This window comes from Myzus persicae, unplaced genomic scaffold (genome assembly GCF_001856785.1).
Source record: "Myzus persicae strain clone G006 unplaced genomic scaffold, MPER_G0061.0, whole genome shotgun sequence".
Classification (NCBI taxonomy): Eukaryota; Metazoa; Arthropoda; class Insecta; order Hemiptera; family Aphididae; genus Myzus; species Myzus persicae.
In genome coordinates, this window is record NW_019101113.1 from 281129 (window position 1) to 302600 (window position 21472).

The 21472-nt window shown below is 30.2% G+C and overlaps 1 protein-coding gene across 6 annotated transcripts in view; it reads left to right on the forward strand.

Moving 5' to 3' along the window:
- LOC111027763 (cordon-bleu protein-like 1) overlaps window positions 1–21472 on the forward strand; it is a 91726-nt gene that overhangs the window by 52149 nt on the left and 18105 nt on the right. For all 6 annotated transcript variants that reach the window (XM_022306178.1, XM_022306176.1, XM_022306180.1 and 3 more), the window contains one exon: window positions 9761–9805. In XM_022306178.1, coding sequence (XP_022161870.1) covers window positions 9761–9805 — 45 coding nt within the window. The remainder of the gene's footprint in view (window positions 1–9760; window positions 9806–21472) is intronic.

Below are 21472 nucleotides of genomic sequence, written 5' to 3' on the forward strand. Positions count from 1 at the left end.
TGAAACATCATTCTATTACTATTATATTGATTATTAATAATATCTATAATATATATAACTGTAAAATATCTGCCCTAAAAATCAGAAATTATGTACCTATAGATTGTTTTGTTTACGCACTCTTATTAATATCAGTCGTTAAACTTACATTATTATTAAGTTTTGAAAAAAATCGTAAGTGGAATTAAAATGGCTTTACTATACTCATTTTATTGTTGTACCCTCTTAAGTCAAGGCCGGCAGTAAGCTAAATGACGTGGGGCAGTGTCTGGGAATCCATGAGATAAGAACAGGTTGTTTGATGGAGCCACTGAAGTAGCTCCGTTGCTAAGGTATTTATTTTTTTCCACGACGGTCATCCTTTTGTTTTTCTATGCTTCATTGGAATCACGTTATACAATACTAGTAATTACTAACGCATTGTCTTGGCAAAGAAATAGTCTGCTGAGCTTGTGAAAAAAAATAACCAATACCTATAATAAAGGTATCAAAAACATCGACCGTTGGCGTTTAGAAATAAATAGACACTGTATAATATATAATATTATATATCTTCATGCTAGGAATGTAAAGAAAAAATAACGATATTCCTTTTAGACCGACCTTCTTTTAAAATATAAAAGCCAACATGAATTGAATTAGTGTTATTATTTTTTTTAAATAGCTTGATGACAATCTTAGGTATCATACTTATAGATATCATAAATCATAATCTTGTTGTTCTAAGAACATACGAATACTAATAAATATAAATTTCTACACTTGATAATCATATTTTAGTCATTTTCATTTCAAACTAATTTAAAGTATTATAAATTGGAAAGTTATAATTTAAAATGTAAAGCCTACTTATTCTAGATATAAAGTGATAATTCACACCTACCGGCATAAAGGTGTGTTCTTGCTAAGTATAACATTTTCATATACTCGAGTATATAGTAAATTAAAATTATGCAAAAACTTGTTTGTCAAAGTCATAGTGATGACGATGTGTGATTACGTAAAACAATTATATGCTCCAGTTATAGTAAATTACGTCTAATTGAAACACAATCAGGGAGAAAAAAAATATTGAATGCCAGTACAATCAAATCTCATAAGTCATAACAAACGATCTTTATACGAGTTCTTGATTATCGTAAGCATTTATGTCTGTGTTTTTATTTATTGTAATTATTATGATGACTTTGAGTGGTACTTAATGGATGTTCATATGTTATTGAGTTATTATACTGTCTATATTTAAAATATAAATAGTTATAAATGAACAATGTTTATCATAATATTTTGTTAAACGATTTATGTATAGTATAATTTAGTACCATGTATCGAACATATAGGTAAGTCCCATATCAATTGATACAGGTGTAATTGAGAGCTTGCTGCTGAATACTTAAATATTCAATAAACTCAATAGGTGGAAATAACTATCGTTTAACCTATTAACAATGTTACTATAGGTAGGTACTATTAATCGATTTTAAACATGTTAGTTATTACTTATTAAAATACCTACTTACAAAAAATATTTACAGTATAAATCATGATGTGAATATATTTGATTTCATTACATTACATTTACCAAAACTATCCAGTATCGCACAATCAACTATTTATATTTAAAAAAAATCTCTTGTAGATAATAGCTGGTAGTTTTATACTTGCATACGTTTCGACGGTTAAAGTGGATTGAATAAACGTCTACTGCAGATGTCTAGTTCACGATGTCTTAAGACTAGCCGCCGTTATTATACAATAATCCGAATATAGAAGATCGTATAGCAATTTTGAGCGGACAAGTAGAAAATCGTGTAATACTCACTCCTTTTAAAGATTCGAATCAATAGCTAGCGATACCCCTTGAGCAACTAAACTGTAATCGACACTGTAAATTATTCGCATATCGAACGACGGACGTATGTGTTTACTTTCAACAATAGGAAAACTCTAAGCTAATATAGTGTTATTACTATACGTACCTACGTTAATATATAACAATATAGTAAACTACGGTGAGTAGACAAATACAATGCTCGTCCTTTTCTTTATTATAAGGTATTATTATAGATATATATATTTTTTTATATCATCAAATTTTGCAATATTTGTTCTTTAATTATTACACTTCAGTATTTATTACTACGATCACTTTCAGTATTTTTTTCGCGTACAATTGATGCTACAAATACACATTATTTACGCTAGATGGCACAAATGTAAAGAATTTTAAAACGAGTACGTTCTCGATAGCTTATACTGGATTATCTATCCCAATTTCAAGTTAATATTAAAAAGTTCATGATTTTCAAATAGAAAAATTGCGAAATTATGGTATTATGGTATTTAAAATTTTCGCATTGTGCATTTACATGTTCTTTATATTTATACCGTCGCTCGTCGTATTGTAAAATAGTATAAACTCTTCTGCACCATAATTTGTTCAGCTGTTTACACATCAGTTATTACGTAACTGTTCGGTGTTGTTCAATTGATCTCTGAAATCCTTGTATCAATCGACAACCGTGGTTTGATCAAAACTATAATATATTATTAACATTCACAATTATAATATTATCTATAACATCACTTGCATTAGTTATAAAATTACTTTAAACGACTTTTAAAAATTAATTTTTAAGCAACTGAGATACTAAATTTATATCTATATCATTTTTGAAACGATAAGATAAGTGAATAGAATTAAAAGATTTAGCAGGATTTAGCTCGACATGCTGTGAAGTATTTCGATATCTATATGTGATATATATGTGCGTGTCACTTAACCTAAGACAATTAAATAAAAATGAACATTCAATTATATTACCCACTACGAAACGAAACGCGTACGTGGTTATATGTTACCTCTTTTCAGTTATATAAACTGGTTTACAGGTAGCCCATTTTTTATCACAAACCGTAAAAAAAAATGTAGGTACATGGCTGCAGTGATGAATAAAACTGTCACTTTACAGTGTACCTTTAGTTGTTGAACTACCAGTCACGAATTCATCTTATGTACTTACAAGTTACAACTTGCATTATTTAAGTCAATTATCAACAAAACATAATAAATGTATGTTAAAATTTTCTGTTGATATTTGATTTATTTATTATTATATTATATTATATTGTATACCCAAGCAATCATATTAGCACATAATTGAATCAAATTTGAATCGTATGTAATATGTCTTAAACGTTTTGCCTGTCATATCTGCTAACTCAACTTCGTTTATTTTTAAAACCAGTTAAACCATATAGCTATCCCATTATGCTATATAGTCTCTATATTATTTATATGTTTTTTAACATCGTGATCATGCAATTAAAAACAACATAATTATAATAACTAGGTTTAACTCTTTTAAGAAGTGCGTTCTCAACAAATAAACATACATCATTGCTTTCAAACATTATCATACATTGAAATGTTATTGTACATTTATTAAAACCTAAATCCGGTGATTGTTATTTATAAGTAAAAATGTATTTAGCCTTTCTCAAAATACAAACCAAAATAAATTTATAAATATATAATATGTGTCAATATACTTCAAAATGTGTTATTATCATAGTATTCATACTCTGCTAACATTAATATACTCGTATAAACATTAAACCAAATACTTATCTATGTATTTCTTTAGACTGGTGTACCTTAAATATATGTTTAAATCAAAAATACCGTAGAAATCTTAATCACAGTTGATTAAACTAATCATTTTAAAACCTAAGAATAAGCAGTAAGTACCTATTCAAATTATTCATGATGAATTGATATTTTTTTAAATTTGTCACTATAGAAAAATTGATAAGTTTTTGAACATATTTTATAAGGCTTATAAATTGTGATTAGATAAGGTATTGAATTTTCAATTTAATTTATCGTTACCAAGTGAATTGAAAGGTTAATTTTATGTGGCTATAAAATAATTGTATAGGTATATAACATACAACTTCCTATATTTGACATTATCAACATTTTGCAAAAAATATAGCTCTAACGACTATTGAATTTGTTTAGTTTAAGCAGCAACATAATAATTTATTAATTATATATTATTTTGGAGTCATAATAGTATGTACTTACGTATAAAACACGGAAACTTGTACCCGCATATCTTTTCGTCATGTATTTAGAAATTATTTAAAAATACGATACCTACTTAGGTGAAATACCTATATACGATACCTTATACACGGCTAAACAAGTTCTGTTTAGATGCAATTAATACCCTGAAATGTAAAGAGTATTATTTCCACACAAGTGTAGTGTGCATATACCATAGCTCTAAAAGAAGTTTTAGGTTTTAGTTCTTACAGCCAATACTATCCGTATGACCGTAGATATCACATGTCAATGTGGATTCTAACGCGGAGCTAGGTTATTTTCAATGGAATTATGTAGGAACATATTGTATGGGTTATTATTTAGGTACCTAACCATTTACTATTTTGGGTATGGAATATTCAAAACTGTAAAACATAATATGCATTAAGGTAAGGTAAAAAAAAGTATCCGTAATTATAAGTATAATCGTTTTTAATTAACATTTCGTTGCGAAGAAATTTGAAACTTCTATACTACTTTTCATGGGACATTTTTCACTTAATATTACTGTCATAACAGTCTTCACTTTACAGTTTCTTTACTTTTATGTTTTATGTTTAATTTATGTATATTACACACATATATTATATTTGCTTAAAAATATAACTTAAAAAATTGCAATAAAGTGGATATAATATATGAGTTATGTTTCAAGTTCAGTAGTTATATTGAATATCAGTAGAGTAAAGATAATATACCTACCTATAAATCATTTTTATTTTTGTATTTGGTAAAGAATCTTGTTACCCGCGGAGAGAACTCGATTTACAAAATACTATGTCATATTAATTGTATTTTTGATATTTTACTCCTTTTTAATATTTTAATATTTTGATAAATCATAAAATGTCGTTTAATTTCACTTCTGTTTTTTCTTAACTTTTTTTTTTGAAAGGGGAGGCAAATTATGTGTTCATGAAACTTATGTTACTGGAAAAACCTGAATATCACAAAGAAAACTACATTTATCAAACCTGTCATATTGGTAAAAGTTGTACAGACTATTTCATTAAATATTGTGGATTTCTTACATTTGTTTAAATTTTTACATTTGGTAATTGCTCGATTTATATTTCGATAAAAGCAATTTCAACGTGGAGCTTAAAAAAATAAAATCATATAGTAAAAAAATTCAAACATGATTAGCGTTTCTCGAATTTAGCTCTTTAGTAGGTAGCCGTGTAAAAAATGATTATAACTGTAATGGGTTTTTGCATTTTTATGGCATCTTGTTCTATATAATCCTAAAAGGAAAAAACGGGACTGTGCAAAAATTATAAGCTTCATCGTATAGTAATTCATTGCAAGTGCTTCAGACCTTTCAGGATTATGCCCAACGACTTAAGTGTATAACATGTATATGACATTGACCAATAAGCTCAAGCTTAACATTATTACGAGTCCCGACATCGCAATAATTTATGAGTCATTCACTGTTATTGTATCATTGAGAAATGGTACAAAGTATTCAAAAATAAATAAATATATTTTGATGTTGATATAAACGTAAAATATATTATTCATGAATTCAAATTCTACTGAAACCATTTCTCAAAAATATCATGTGTGTGCCAATATAAATTTATTGGTTTAATGGAAGTATCGTAGAAACTAACTTGAAATACTGCATTCGCCACATTTTCTCTATATTACATTAACAGAGTTTCTATTGGAAAAAGAAACTGTTGAACCAATTTTTAAAATTAAGATTTAAGTATAAAAATCTTAAAAATGTATTTGATTAGGTCATTATTATTGGTTTCACATTATGTTTTATTTAATTGAGATAAAAACTTTTACTTAAAGAGTAAATATATACTATCTAGGTACACGAAAGTTTCTAAACTATAATCATTAAAGTTACAACATAATATTTTTTCTATTGTTTTTGTTTTTCTCATCGTTGTCTATACATATAATGTAATAATCAACACTTCTAAGTATATAACTAATGTTTTATTCGAGTTAAAATATCAAACAAATTAACAGATGAGAAAAAAATACATGATAAAAATGTAATCAAGTAGGTATATCAATTAAAAGTAATACCTATTTTTGAGTAAAAAACTCCCACAGCTTGATATTGGCATAACCAAAGAAAGTATTAATCTCTCGTCTTGTTAGATCTACTTCATATTTGTTGTAGCACGAAGGTTCTAGATGGTAAATAGTTTAAACAACATCAGTACTTAATGTTTTAATAAAAACGCAAATAATTCGAGAACGTTGTAAACATCGCTTAACGTTACCAAAATATTTCACGGACCACTGCGATTACAGTGCTAATGCTTTGTATGACAAAAACATCTTTTGAATGGTTACCGAAGAAAATTATTACTTTTCAAGTGTTCGACTTTTGAAAACCCATTTGATTTCCCTTGACAAAAAAAAAACGCACGATAAATTATGTACTTCACTTTATAGAGTTATTCTTGAGTACATACAAATTGATTAGGGAAGTACTCAAGTCACATGGGATATTTCAAGTATATTTGGCTAGTGAAACATATTGGGAAGTTACGTGACCTCAATGTAAAAATTTTCTAATTCTCAGCTTTATTTATACTGGTTGAAAGAAAATTCTATGAAAATACAGAAATCGAACAGAAACGAAGCTAAAAAAAAATAAAACATAAATTATTAGATAAAGAAAAAGTAGTAAATACATTACACTAAAATTGTAAACTGCACAAATATTTGTCTATGCTACTTGTTTTTACTACTTTTTTGTTTTTCTCTGTATTTATAATGCGTTGATAAAAATACCTAATCAACTTAACTTGCCAACATACTGATTGCTCTGTGCTACCTACCTACTGACTATATAATTTTTTCATGGAAAAGTATTAATTAGAGCGGTTCTTAGAATATAATCTGAATTATTTGTGTTAATTTTTATTAGGTGTTAACCTTGATCAATGTGGTATAGGAGAGCTCTCAAGGTCGAATATTAAAACCCTGTATAAATCGTAACTACTGTAGAGATCAAAACATGTTTTTATTGAAAACTCACATTTCTGGTAATAATAATGCAGGTTACATTGACAGTCGATGCTCCATCCACAACCACTATTTCATAACACAAGTTTTGGGCAAATGAAAATAATAATAATAATCAATACACTGTTGCAACGTCTTCTCGAAAGCCCTCGGGGTCCCATCATATTTAATTTCTACGTAAGACTATTTTTCGTAAGACTCCTTTAGATGTATATTTAATGTACCATATAATTATTAATAATATATCATAACGTAATGTAATTAAACTAATTAAAGTCATAATTTGCATATAATTAATGATCCTAATTAATTGTATATATTTTATTTAATATATTTTTTTTTATCCTGAAATTCCGCCGCGTATTTATGAATGATAATATGTAGTTATGACGAGAAAACGCTGTAAAATATTATTACAATTTGCAATTTTTATCATCGATTCATTCGTAAAATGCTTATTTTGCATTTAAACAAGATTGAGGTCTATTGTTTAACAAACATAAAAACAAAAAAAAAACTTGGTTTATTCATTTAGGTACTGTTAGTGTCGATTACATGAAATTCTTATCTCGTCACATTTTAGTATTTTGTAAAGATAATTAATTAATAATATTTTTTAAATCAAATTTCGTCTTGAAATACTCGTTTTCTAGACTTATTCATTTTGTGATCTCTTGATATTTTTAAATAAACTGTGTGACGGATAATGATAAGGTACACCCGTAAACTCGTAAAATCGTATTTACGCATCTTACTTTTTATAATGTTGAAGAAACGCAGGCTACATATTAGTAGTAATATTGTATACGTATTTCGCTAAAAATCCGAAACGAAAATAATTTTCTTTGAAAACGATAATCATCTTCGACGACGGCGGCGGTGGAGAATGAAAAACAAAAACCTATAATAATAACAATACGGTGAGTACATTATGATAGTATTGTATTATTGTGACGAACTGACGACTATTGAAGGTTATAAACACATCGAAAGACCAAACGCCGCTGTACGAATAGTATTATAATAGCCGCGCGTACCCGAACTGCAGCTCGAAACCAGCACATGACCGTACGAAAATACATAATAACCGAACGCACTATAGCTATTCCTATATAATAATCGCAGTGTAGCACCGCAGAACGTACACACACATATATATATATATATTATATATTATTCACATTTCACGTGCAGTATATATACGGACTATGCCAGTCATCGTGATACACACAAACGTCGGATCTATTATAAAAGTAATACAGTTCTAGAAACCTACATATTATTGTTAGGTATATATTACGAGCATATAGAATGATGATAATAAAATAAATACAAAAAAAAAACCGTAGTACCTAAGTATACATGTGTATAACATACGTGTACAAATATCGTTACAAACGAAATATAACAATAATTGGATCAACTGCAGATCAGTCAAGGTTTATCGGACGGGGGACTCGAAGAACAGAACCTATAATATTATGTACATCGGTACCTATAGCAATAGCTGGATACCTATACCTTGGTACCTACCGATGTAAACGCTCGTTGACCGCGGAGGCAGCATATTACAATACTGTCGGAACTAATAAAAATAAAATAAAACACGATTATATTACTTTTACGATGAAAAGCAATAATATCAATCGATGTAATTATATTCTAGAAACAGTCGGTTGCAACGGTGTTTCATCGAATTTATCGCACCTACCCACGTTTATTCATTTCCCATTCCGTAGGTATACTGTAATTCGATATAATACGAATGCACTCGACGCAAATGTACGTGCAATATAATATGTACGTATACACTATACATGATATACATATGTATTACATGTTGAAATATTATATTCTCAATCAAAAAATCGCAAGTATTTCAATCATGGCGACAGTTTTTTGCATATAAACATGTACAAAAACAAAACGACATTCATTCGTAAATGAAATAAATAGGTACGTTATTAGAGTTATTTTTTAGAATATGATAGTAGTATAATATAGTGAACCGGTGTAGGAAGTAGGTACTTACAGTAGATATTTTACAATTTTAGCATTTCGTAATAAATATAATATCCATATTATATAAAACTGAGAACTTTGACGGTATTATTTGTATAATTTAAAATGTGTATACCTCAGCTGTTAAAGGTAATAGTTGTTGTGGTACACAACGTGATTGATGGCACGATGACCGGGGTTAAGGAGTTTGTACACTTCAGGGACCCCGCGATTGCGGGATCTGTTGACCTGTAACCATTATTATTGCACATATTAATTAAATATTGCAATAATTATCATATATTGTATGTAATACACTCGTATTGGATTGAGTATTTATAGGTAAAGTGACGTCTTTCTCGTTTTTCGTAATATCGGCTTTCACAGAGTTATCGTTTGTGTGCAAATGTATACAAACAAATCGTATTCGAGCAAAAGCGCAATCGAACAAAATGTACAAACCATCGATTTACCACTATGTACCATGGTTATATTAATATATTATACATATAAATTAAAAGCTATTTGTTTACACCTTTGATAGCTGCATACTTGAAGTACTCTATCATCATTAAATGTATTTTTTTTAGTCCACTTTTACAATGTTTATTTTTATGTGATTGACATTTTTTGTAATTTTGTTCGTAGGTTTCATACAAAAGCCGATCGATCGAAGCACATTGAACAATTAAGGTAAGACTAAAATTTATATTTATTTTTATCGAACTGAGCAAGTAGGTAATTCTTCTATGATTACCACTTCTCTATATTACCAAAAGGTGTTTTCTGGAATAAACAAATACACTCGACTAACCGAATTCCTTCAATACTTTATATTACTTCTTAAATTTCCCCGACTGCTACTATTGGGAATTGGCCTCATGAAATTCCCCATCTGTACAGAAAGTTCCTACAATGTGCAATTTTCGACCAATAGAAGGACTGTATAAAATATGAAGAACCTAACCTACCCAACAATTCGGTCATACGCTCAATACAAATTAATGAAACATCGCAACATCATAAGACCCATAACTTCCTCGTCAATAAAATATAAACGTCAACGTAAAATAATTGATATTTTATGATGGCAGATCGTATTCTTAAATTTCTACTGGATACTGATTACCAAGGTAGGTGCAGGTAGTACACACAGAGTATTGCCTTCACGTAACCATATTGATTTCAAAATAATCCAAACACAGTCCAGTCTAATTTCCGGAAAACAATATGTATGTATTTATGTGTTATGTGTGTGTGTATATGTTTGTGAGTAGTATAAAATATATATGGTCGGAAAGGGTCCTGAGGCCTTTTTTATATGGTTAGAGCATGAACGATCCGATTGCAATAATAGTCACGCTCGGCAAACCCCGAAGAATCGTTTCGGAAGTAGATGACGGTTTCGCCCGTATGACACGCCTCTTAAACGGTTAGCGTGCAGGCCAGCGCCCTGCTTGTATGATCGTTTTTTTATGTAACGGTAGTGGCATAATAAAAGAGATTAGAAGAACGTGACAAGTATATGTAATAATAAGACAGTACTTCAAAATTCTAATAATAATAATATATACAATGTAGTGAAATATTATAGTTATGCTAGCCATATGTATAGGTACTGACTGTTGTAATATTGTGGATCAACACCGCATATAAGTAATGTCAATTATTACAGTGCTTCAATTTATACATATGAAAAAAACGGAGATTCATTGCCAAAATTTAGTCAGTTAAATGTTTAATTGGCCAATTTACAATACGACTGCGGTTTTTTTCGATTTTTACAATTGTCATGACTTATGAGTTTATGAAGAAACAAATTAAATTTCCCAAACATGCCGGTCATAAGCACCTTTTTTTGTTTGAATTTTTTTAATAAATTATATAGCTACATTATTATCTATATACTACATTATATGCCCCTGTGTAGCTTTTCGATAGAATTGTTCTCTACTCCCATGGTAGGTATTATCACTAGATACTGTATTGGTTTAGAAAATTTCATTTTACGATGTGATTTGATTTTTGTACGACGTACATTTACTATAGTTTGGAAGATCAAATACATACAATTGCTGGACACTCATACTAACCCATTTTGTATTTATTTTACCTGTTTATGAGATGTTAATCAATGTATTTTTTTGACTGTACATTATGTGTGGAATTACGGAAATATGGAATTTGAGCAAGAAATAAAACATGAATTATTATTATTATTGACGGTTTTTATTTAATTTTTAGAGCCACTTTATTTTGATATTTTCCCAATTAGGTACTATAATTTTAAAAAAAATTCATTCCGGGTTATCGAACACGACGAGTCGTGTTGCTTAATCTCTCAAGTGGTCACCCATCCGAGAAGAAGTAACCTGAGAACCGGCTTAACACCAATTCAGAATGCAATATTAATTAATTATTGGTTATGCTTCGTCTATAAGACTCGGATTACGTATAAAAACCAGAAAATTACTATTCTTGTAGAAAAATTATCCTTTTCCTATCACAATTATTTTCACAGAGTTTTTTTTCTTAAATTATGTGAGCTAAGCACTTATGTAATAGGAATTTGATATTTATCTTAAACAAAAAATGTATAGTTTTACATTTCTAGAAGCTTAATATGATTATTGGACGAATGAAAAAAAATGAATAAATTATCGTAATTTATAAAATTTAATTTAATTTAATTCACGATAATATTATATAATTGTTTATGACATAAGAATTTATTAGCACCTTCCCTCATTATTATTATTATATATTTAATCACCGTATAAATTAAAATAGACAATGCATATAATGTAATCTGTATGAAATGACAAAGACAGGTGGCAGCCGATAAAAGCATTGTGTTGTATTCATTTTTTAAGTTAATTTTATTGGCCAACTATAATAACTTATAAAATTATCTCTCCTCACTTTATTATGTAAATATTTACAATGGTTTCGGTGGCGATACAAAATGTTCAGCCGATCGTCATTGATCACAATTTACAATGGTTGAACTTAAAAGCATCGTATGGCCATTATATAATTTTAATATCTTCTTTAAAATTTCGTTAAAGGAAAAATTGAAATAACCGACATTATTTTTATTTTAATAATTCACTTAACGTTTTATTGGAATTGGTTATAATTCTGTATAATCAGTGACGTAACAACTAAAAAACTAAGGAGCAAAATAATTTATTCACGATTTATTCTCTGTTATGTCTACTAATAAAAGTATTCATTTTTAAATGAAATAAATAAATAAGCCATATTTAATTATGTTTCGTTGAATTACTCTTACATTCTATATTATTAAAGTACATTAGAGCATTTATTTTTGCCATGCACCAAATGAATATTGTTTTTTGAAAGTTATTTATCATCATTTTAATTTATATACATATAGACATGTAGTCTATTTTAATTATACTCTTCGAACTTTAGTGTCACGTCACATTTATTTTCCAGTATATTCTTAATTAGTATCAATATAAACTCGCAGTCGAAATCTCGAGGTAATAAAATTACAAAACAGTTGAAAACATTTACAAATTATACAGATATCCTGATGGGCCGGAATTGTCCTGATCGTGACAGAATTGGTTGTGACCTTCGCGAGTTCACGTTTTCATGTTTTCGGCGTATATATATATATGTCTATACTATTTCTTGTATATCAGTTATAGGACATAAAATAACTATGAATCATACTACATTTCCAATAAAAATATTCTGTGAAAGTATTAGGAAAAAACGAAAATTATTTCTGAAACCCAATGAATCAGATGTATATGTTATCAAATGAGCGGAATGTATACAATTCAAACGTGAAATTAGTTGAAGTAAGTATCAAAAATAATTATTATGAAAAAAATTATATGTTCTATACATTCCAAATATATCATTTTCGGGAATAATTTCAGCTATGTATTGAATATATTATACTCTTATAATTCTTCTCAATTTCGTAAACATATTATGTACCTGCAATTTTGATGAACATGTTTTCAAGATCATTTTCATGACCAAGATAGCGTAAAACAGTACATTTTAAATAAACTAGCAAATTGTATCTAAAACAATAATTATTGACAAAAATATAATCCTCTGAACTGGAATAACGCAAATAAAAAATTATAATATTATAATCTACACCGATGATGTTTTACACAGGCCTTAATGAAAAGAAAAGAGAGCTAATAGTAGTTACTTAAATAGTTTGTGAAATTACCAATTGTTTACGTTAGATCTTAGATCTAAACGTGTCGTATCCGTTGCGAAATTCAGTATAGGTATGGGATTTCAAAGTTTTTAATCGAATTATACCAACGAATTCGCAACGTTTTCACGGATCATCCGACATCTTCCTATTCGTGTGTGTTCAACCATCCGTTTTCTGGAAATTGTAGGTTTTCTTCAATTACCACACTAACGACTCCCTGACTCCTTTTGTCAATCAATTAGTGCATACGTCAAACACCGCAATTTCGCGTGTGTGTGAGACTATAATATGGTGTTTTATTTTATTTCATTCGACCAATCAGAGCATGATGCACACAGAGTTTAGAGTGTAGGTACCTACGTATGTCGTGCAGTATACAAGTTAGCGCGTTACGAAGAAAAGGCGAATCGCATTTCGTATGATAGCCGTTGGCATTACCTAGTTCGCACGGGATTCGGATAGGACTTAAGCCGCCGCCGGGCCGGTTACCATACTCGTATCCACCTATAATACAAGAGCGGACTCCATGTTTAAAGCTTAATCGGAAAAAAATTATAAAGATTGAACGTATTATCTGAATGAATAAAAAAATTATATGTTCATAAACGTATAGTAAATAATAAAACTGGTTCGTACAATGAGGAGAGAAAGTAGACCCGGAGTTCTCCGTAATAATGAGAGTATACGTGAAAAGAGAATAGACCACGAGATTGAGTTTTCGCGCCGGGATTGTTGGGAATAAAAAGAAAAGTAATGCGAGTTAAATCACGACAAGTAATTAAAGAAAGTGAAGGACAGGAACAAATTATGGCATTTTTTCGGGAGCAACTTACAAGTTCATATGGACTGACCTTAGTTGAGGCGGTGGAAAATTCTCGAGGGATACGACATACGACGTCGAATCGAAAACAATATAGAATGTTAAACTTTAACAAACCAGTGCGTAATATTATTGTATAAAATAAACTATTAGAAAATAGATAGATACTAAAACCATAAGTTCATAAAATAAGACAGTATACATAAATACCATTATTATTTTATGTTCGAAATTTCTTTTTTATTGAAAAATTAAATTTATCGACTTTTTGAAATAGAAATTTATTTATATGCATTTAAAAAACGTCACGTGATGCTTATTATATATTAATATATATGTTATCCTAACCTAAAAATGGTAAACGTGTTGTTCAATGTTAAGTAAGCAAAAAAAAAACACTCGAAATTATTTTATGATCAACCAACCATACAGCGTGCAGCATCTCTAACTATAAATTAAATTCATTATTCATGCAATTATGTAAATAGGTGCATTTAAAATTTTATCTTTTAACTTAAAACAATTAATTGTTCATTGTTTTTTTCCATAATATGAGTATATAGCTTATAAAATTATATAAACATTTTAAGAGATTCAAATATCTGATAATATCGTATACTATACAGTCAGGTGAAGATTGTTTTCTCTAAAAACTTCAGATATCGTACGATATATTATGCAGCCGAAGTGATGGTATTCATTATGTTATTATTATATTAGCCAATATGTTGTGCATTAGCATTGCAGCCAAGGTGCCCACTTTTAATGATAAGAAATTACTTTTTGAACAGTCCATGAACCAAATCGCACCATGCTCTTGCGCCTTCTTCTGCAGTATAAGAGGAACGCTTCGCCATTCTAAAACGTGAATACAATTTACATTATAATATTATATCGTACACACATGTCGGAAATTATACTTTAATAACACAGCTCGCGCCGTATTCGTTCTTATACGTGTATCGTGCACCATATGATTATTTACGTTCAGGATGCTTTCGCATAAATCGGTTACCATTGATAGACGCGCGGTGCGAAATTGCCAGTTCTGAGCCACGGTAATTACAGAGAAAGTGCCGCACAATATGTAGATGTTAAATAACAATAATCGTTATTAAAACTGTCGTGTTTACGATTTTTAATGTCGTATAGACCTCAAAAGCGTACAGTAAATAATATACCTACCTACGCAATGAGCGAAATGCAATTGTTTTTACACCGCAACGGTGTACCTATATAAAATGTATGTGTGTGTATTAATTGGACGGATTCGTTGCGGTTCGTAACCCTGACGAATATTATTTTATTTTCCGTTTAAGTTGTATAAAAGATAAATAAAAACGTCATTTTTTTTCTACTCGACAATTATCCAATATAGGTACGTCCAACGTTTAATTTATCAATTAGGTAAACCATCTATAAATATGTGGGTAGAAATAATTATAATCGATTGAACCTATATACATATATTTTTGTAACTGTATATTATATTAGACTTAAATCGTAAGGTTTCAAATAATATGAAGACGGTATTACCTAATTACGTCATATACCTGCGAGAATATTTGAAAATATCAAACTACGATATACGTGCGTCATAATTTAAATACAAAACGCACATAACGTGTTTATCGAAAATGTTAAAAATTTAATTCGAAAGGTCTCCATTACCAACGCTCGTTTTATGGGTCACTGTAAATTAGCGACAAACGCTCTCGTCCACTCCCAATCGATCGATCTGTTTTCGGACTACGGAGTAATATTCTATCATTTTCAAGTAAAATTGTTTCCAAACACACCCGACGTAACATATAATATTTGCATTCCAAATATTCTGTTACAATAGCTCGTCTGCTTTTATCGAAATCGTGTATGTATTGTGTGCGCGTGCATAATTAATATGTATATTATATTCAGATAAATTAGTACGCAATAGCGTTTAAAAACAAACAGTGGTTTTAAAATATTCCTGGTTCACGCTTGCGCAGAACAACGCGGTATCGAACGTATTTTTATAAATTCTCCAACGATCCAAATGTAAGCTGCTCTTGTTTTAGAATATCACAGTAGGTATATCCGCATTACTATCATCATTGTTGTCGTTTTAAAATTGGAATATCGCTGTAGTTTACCGAGTGCAGAGGCGGAACTATAAGAGTAGAGATATCCTCTTGTTGGCTAAAAAAAAAATAGCACCGTGATCGTCAAGGAAATGTTGTTTTATAAAAAAATAAATAATCATACATAGTGTATACGTTACACATAACATATGATATGTACACACTACAAAATGTATACCCCCCCCCCCCCGGTGAGAAAATACTTAATCCGCCACTGACCGAGTGTCATCTCGTCGTGTTTATCCTTCTCGTACATATACGCTATAGCGCCATACGGAATATAAGTCTCATCTACCTCATACCCCCATCACATCTGACTAAATATTTGAAACTTAACTAGACGTGCATTTGAATACTTAATGGGAATTGTAGCAGTACAGATTTTAAAATATTTAGGTACATTGAGATTAACACAAATTACCTCTCATGAATTGACCATCTCGGATTATTATATGAAACGTGAAAATAAATGTTAACATTTCTTTTAACTGTCGTGACTGTCAAGTACAATACCTATATACGTCATTTTACAAGGAATTCAAGGAAAATGTCACCATGTCGAGGCACTTTTATTTTTTAGATATGATGACAAATAAGGAAAATGAATTATGGGTAATAGAGGGAATTTGTTATTTTCAAACATTTTAACTTTTGAAGTATATGTATGTGTATATATATATATTATATATATATATTTTCATGATTTTGAAAAAAACGAACGAGAAAAATCGGCGCGGCACAGCGAACAAAATAATAATTCCGATACGAAATCCTCTTATAAATTTGGCTCGACCGTTAAAATATAATTATAGGTTACCGCTTAACAATTTATTGACGTGTGTGGTGGCGCCTCTTGAAAGATTCGACCTATAGCTGTGCAAATCACGATCGTGGCACACACTGCAGAACGCTGGCAAATCTGCATAAACATTATGTGTACCACAGCACGTGTGTAATGTGTACGTATATATTGCATATGTGGGCCGGTAGCTATAAATATTGTAGAATATTACAATATTTATATGTATAATTTTAAGAACGAACGACAAACTCGGATGCGGCCCCTTAACCGCGATAAGCCGGTCGACCCGACCCGGTCGGCAACTCTACAGCCAACTGCAAAGTGTGTGTGTATGTGTGGGTCCCCGACGACGACGACGACGACGAGCACAGAACGAGACGCACCGGCGTGGCGCTGCAGCCGGGGCGCGGCCAGAAAACGGGTTCGAGAAACGGGTCACTGGGTCCTCGGCCGAGGAGGATACTCGTACTGCATAGGTAGTATAATATTATAACGATGTATAATGTTATATACGCTCGTATGTGTTCTCGTGTGGATATTATTATTATTATTATAATGATATTATGTCGGTCGGGCTCGGGAGACGAAACGCTCGAGCGTCGCGGTGCAGCGCGCCCGTAACAACGCGTCTTATATATTATATTTCATTATAATAATATTATTATATACGCTAGTTACAATATGTTATCTCCTATCGGCGGCGGTGTTTCGCTTAAAACGCGAAAAAAAAATTACAAGCAGTACACGCCATGTACAGTATGTACCTCCACCAATAGTTACTACATTATGTGTATGTAAAGCTGCAGGTATTATAACAATAATAGTCGTGTAAAAAACGTACAATAATAATAATTATAATATATAAAAGAGTATAGGTACCCCTTGCGTGTGTTGTATTATTATAGCTGGTTAGTAACTATTAGGTAGTATACGCATGTATATGTATGTTATGTGTGTGTGTATATACGGTTTGAATCCATTCGATAGTATATATTATATACACTATACACTATACAGGGTGATTATTGTATCTTGAACCCGTGGGCTGATATCTCAGAAATATCTAATGTATTCATATTATATAGTAGGTACGTACAAAATATAATAACATGTACCGTTGGATCGTGTAAAAATGTGAAATAGTATAAATATGTTATTCTTAATCGTTTGAATAAAAAATAATGATTTAAAAATTCCTTTTGTTTCCTTTGATATTGTCTAGTTCGAGATAAAATAGAATAGCCCTGTATATGTAGGTACTAATATATATGCTATATGTATATCTACGACTTAATGTGGTTTAATGACCGCGAGCTTCAGAGTTTTAAAAAATTCACGAGAAGCTCGCGTTTTTAATTCAAAAAACCTAATTACCTACTGCAACTCTAATAATACTACAACAATTACATACCTACGAATATACGGTTTCCGGGAGTATTATGTCGTAATAATTATTGTAGTAGGTTTATAGAAAACGGCAAAATCTCGTTACATAACACAATAAAAAATCATAGGTATTTTGTTATTTATAAATAGTTTTTCTTATACTTTTATACCGAATAGTCGAAAGTTTTGCAGCTTTTAATCATGTATTCATCATAGGCAGTAGGCGAAATTCATGGGGTTTGAGTGTGCTTACAACCCCCTCCCCCTAGTTTTAAAATAAACACACTCAACGGTTAAGTCATTCTTATTTAAAGTTGTTAATTAATTAATATGTTCATTATAATTATGTATGGGTATTAAATGAGGGTGGTTTGGGAGTAGAGTTTCTCATTTTGTCAACCATGATCATAAGACTATAATATCAAAACTGAAAAAAAAAAATCTTCAGCTCCCCAAATTTTTCATTGAATTTGTGCCCCTGGAATTACTTATTATCTCTCGATATTAGAACGTATATGCATAAATCTAAAATAATTATTAAAAAATATTAATTTAACGTGAATGCATTATGCATGTGTACACGTATTATAGGTATATATTGTATTTACCTCAAAATGTCCTTGTACTTACCTAACTGATTTTATTCCATTATTATCATAAACCAACCTACCTACCTACTTGTTATTATTTATTGTAAACAACTACGTGTGTGTATTGTTATATAGAGTACCTATTGTATATTATATATTATACTACCTACCTGTTTCGGAGGACGATACACATTATATTTTAATGTTTTAGAACCTATATAGTATATTAAAGAGGAGTAGAATATTATAGAGTTCAATTGTGTCAGCCCGTTTTAATCATTAACTAATTACTACCGACCATTGTTTGGTAGGAAAAAAAGCAGGCGTAGGTACCTATGATATATACAACGAGTACACCAAAATACCAAATGGAGGCCATCCGCGAGGGGATAAATGTAAAATAATAAAATAGCTGGCGTCGAACAAAACCTAAGTGAACGACAAAGACTGTTGGAAATATTTCCAAGTAGAAAAAAATCGATTTTTTTTTTTACTTAAATCTCGGAGAAAACAATAGCTATACGGCGGTGGCGGTGGCACTTTTGTCACTATATAATATAATATTAATATATAGTATAGCCAAGAGCAGATCTCTTGCAGTAGACATATCCGACAAAACGTTTCTATGCCGTCTTGTGCATCGAAAATAATAATACAATATTATGCGCGGTTTTAATTTTGAAATAATGATTTTTGCCGTCGAGTCAAGCGTATATTATGTATCTCCGAGTTCCCCCCGGCACTTATTAGTTATTACATTACTTACAGTATATTGAAATCGAAAATGTTACGTATATGTTTATGTACATATGACGGGCTTCCTTAGAGTGACGTTATTGAAACACCGATGTGCAATACTAAAAAACATTGCCGACGACTCTGTGTACGTAGGTATATTATGTATAATTGTTTAGAGAACGGCTGTAGTATATAAAATAATTATGCACGCAATCACATTATTATAATATTATAGTCAGCGTATAATATTGTTATACCAAAACGACTCGACGATAATAATTAACCCGCGAAACCAAACATCGTGATATCATGTTAACTGTAACAATTTAATTCGTGTAACGTTCCACTACAGTAATAATTATTGTTACTCAATTAATTATACTACGATGTTATGCAGGTACCTTCTGGTGCAGTGGTTGCAGATTTATTTCTTAAAACACACTACGTCGCCTGCAGAAGCATGTGACGTTAGCACGTGAAAAATGTACTAGTATAACCTACATAAAATCACAATGTAATGCCCAGATGTATGTATAGGCGGACTATACGCACCGTATAGAGTTGAATAATATGCGAGGCGGATAAACAAACGGCTGGATAAAATATGACGACCAATTTGTCGTGACTTTATCTAAAACTATACACGGGATGCTCATAATTATACCGTGGTCACACATAAAAGGTACTGCAGAGTTGAGCAAATTAATAGTGAACTAATAGTTACAAAATACTAGAGAAGGGTATGTATCGCTCTGAAGTTGAGATATGTTAGCAGACCTAAATCACTCGACAAAATATACATGTTTTAATACCTTGCAGAAACATTATAATTTAGTATAAGTGCCTGCCGAGTAAATTTGTTTTAATATTACGCAGAACAACAAACCGGCACGTATGGTGCGAAACATAAATACCATAAATAAATAAACTAAATATTATGTACAGTTTGCACAAGATAGACAACTACTCTTCAATGCACTAGTGTGCCACGTACGATTTAACAACCGATATTTAATATTTATAAATCAAAGGCCAATCGGTCGCAGTGGAGAACTATTTAGGAGTTGTACATGGGACAATTTTTATCATGAAAAAGATGTCACGCTTGTCCACTCGAAATTTAGAATATTTACAATTTTTACGATACATAATAGTTCAATAATAAATTAAGCATCATACATTTATCTTAGATTTCAAATAATAAAATGTTTATAACATCTTCTTAACCAAACGACAAATAATAATTTAATGTATCTTGAACTGTGAAATATTTTCTTTTCCTAGTAGTATCCAAAAACAATTTCTAACTAGATAATCAAGACATCAATTATTTCAGATTATATTATTTAAATTTATTTTATTTTATTGCTCATTTTTGCTTGATATTTGACGAAACCAGTAGTCTTATAAAATATCCAATAATAAGTCACAATCTTTCTTCAAAAACTAAATACAATCTGTTGATTATAATGATATGGCAGTCAATAGTTGAAAAATAAATCCTGTGGGTCACACCTAAATTTAAATAAAAACGCTTTGTACTTTATTTTCAAAGAAATAACGAACTATGACTAATTGACAACATTTCATAAAATGTATTTATCGTGATTTTCTATGCGTTCTTGTCAATAGAAGTATAAAATATGCGTGTATACATATATATATAGGTGCAGGTGTATGTGTCGAAT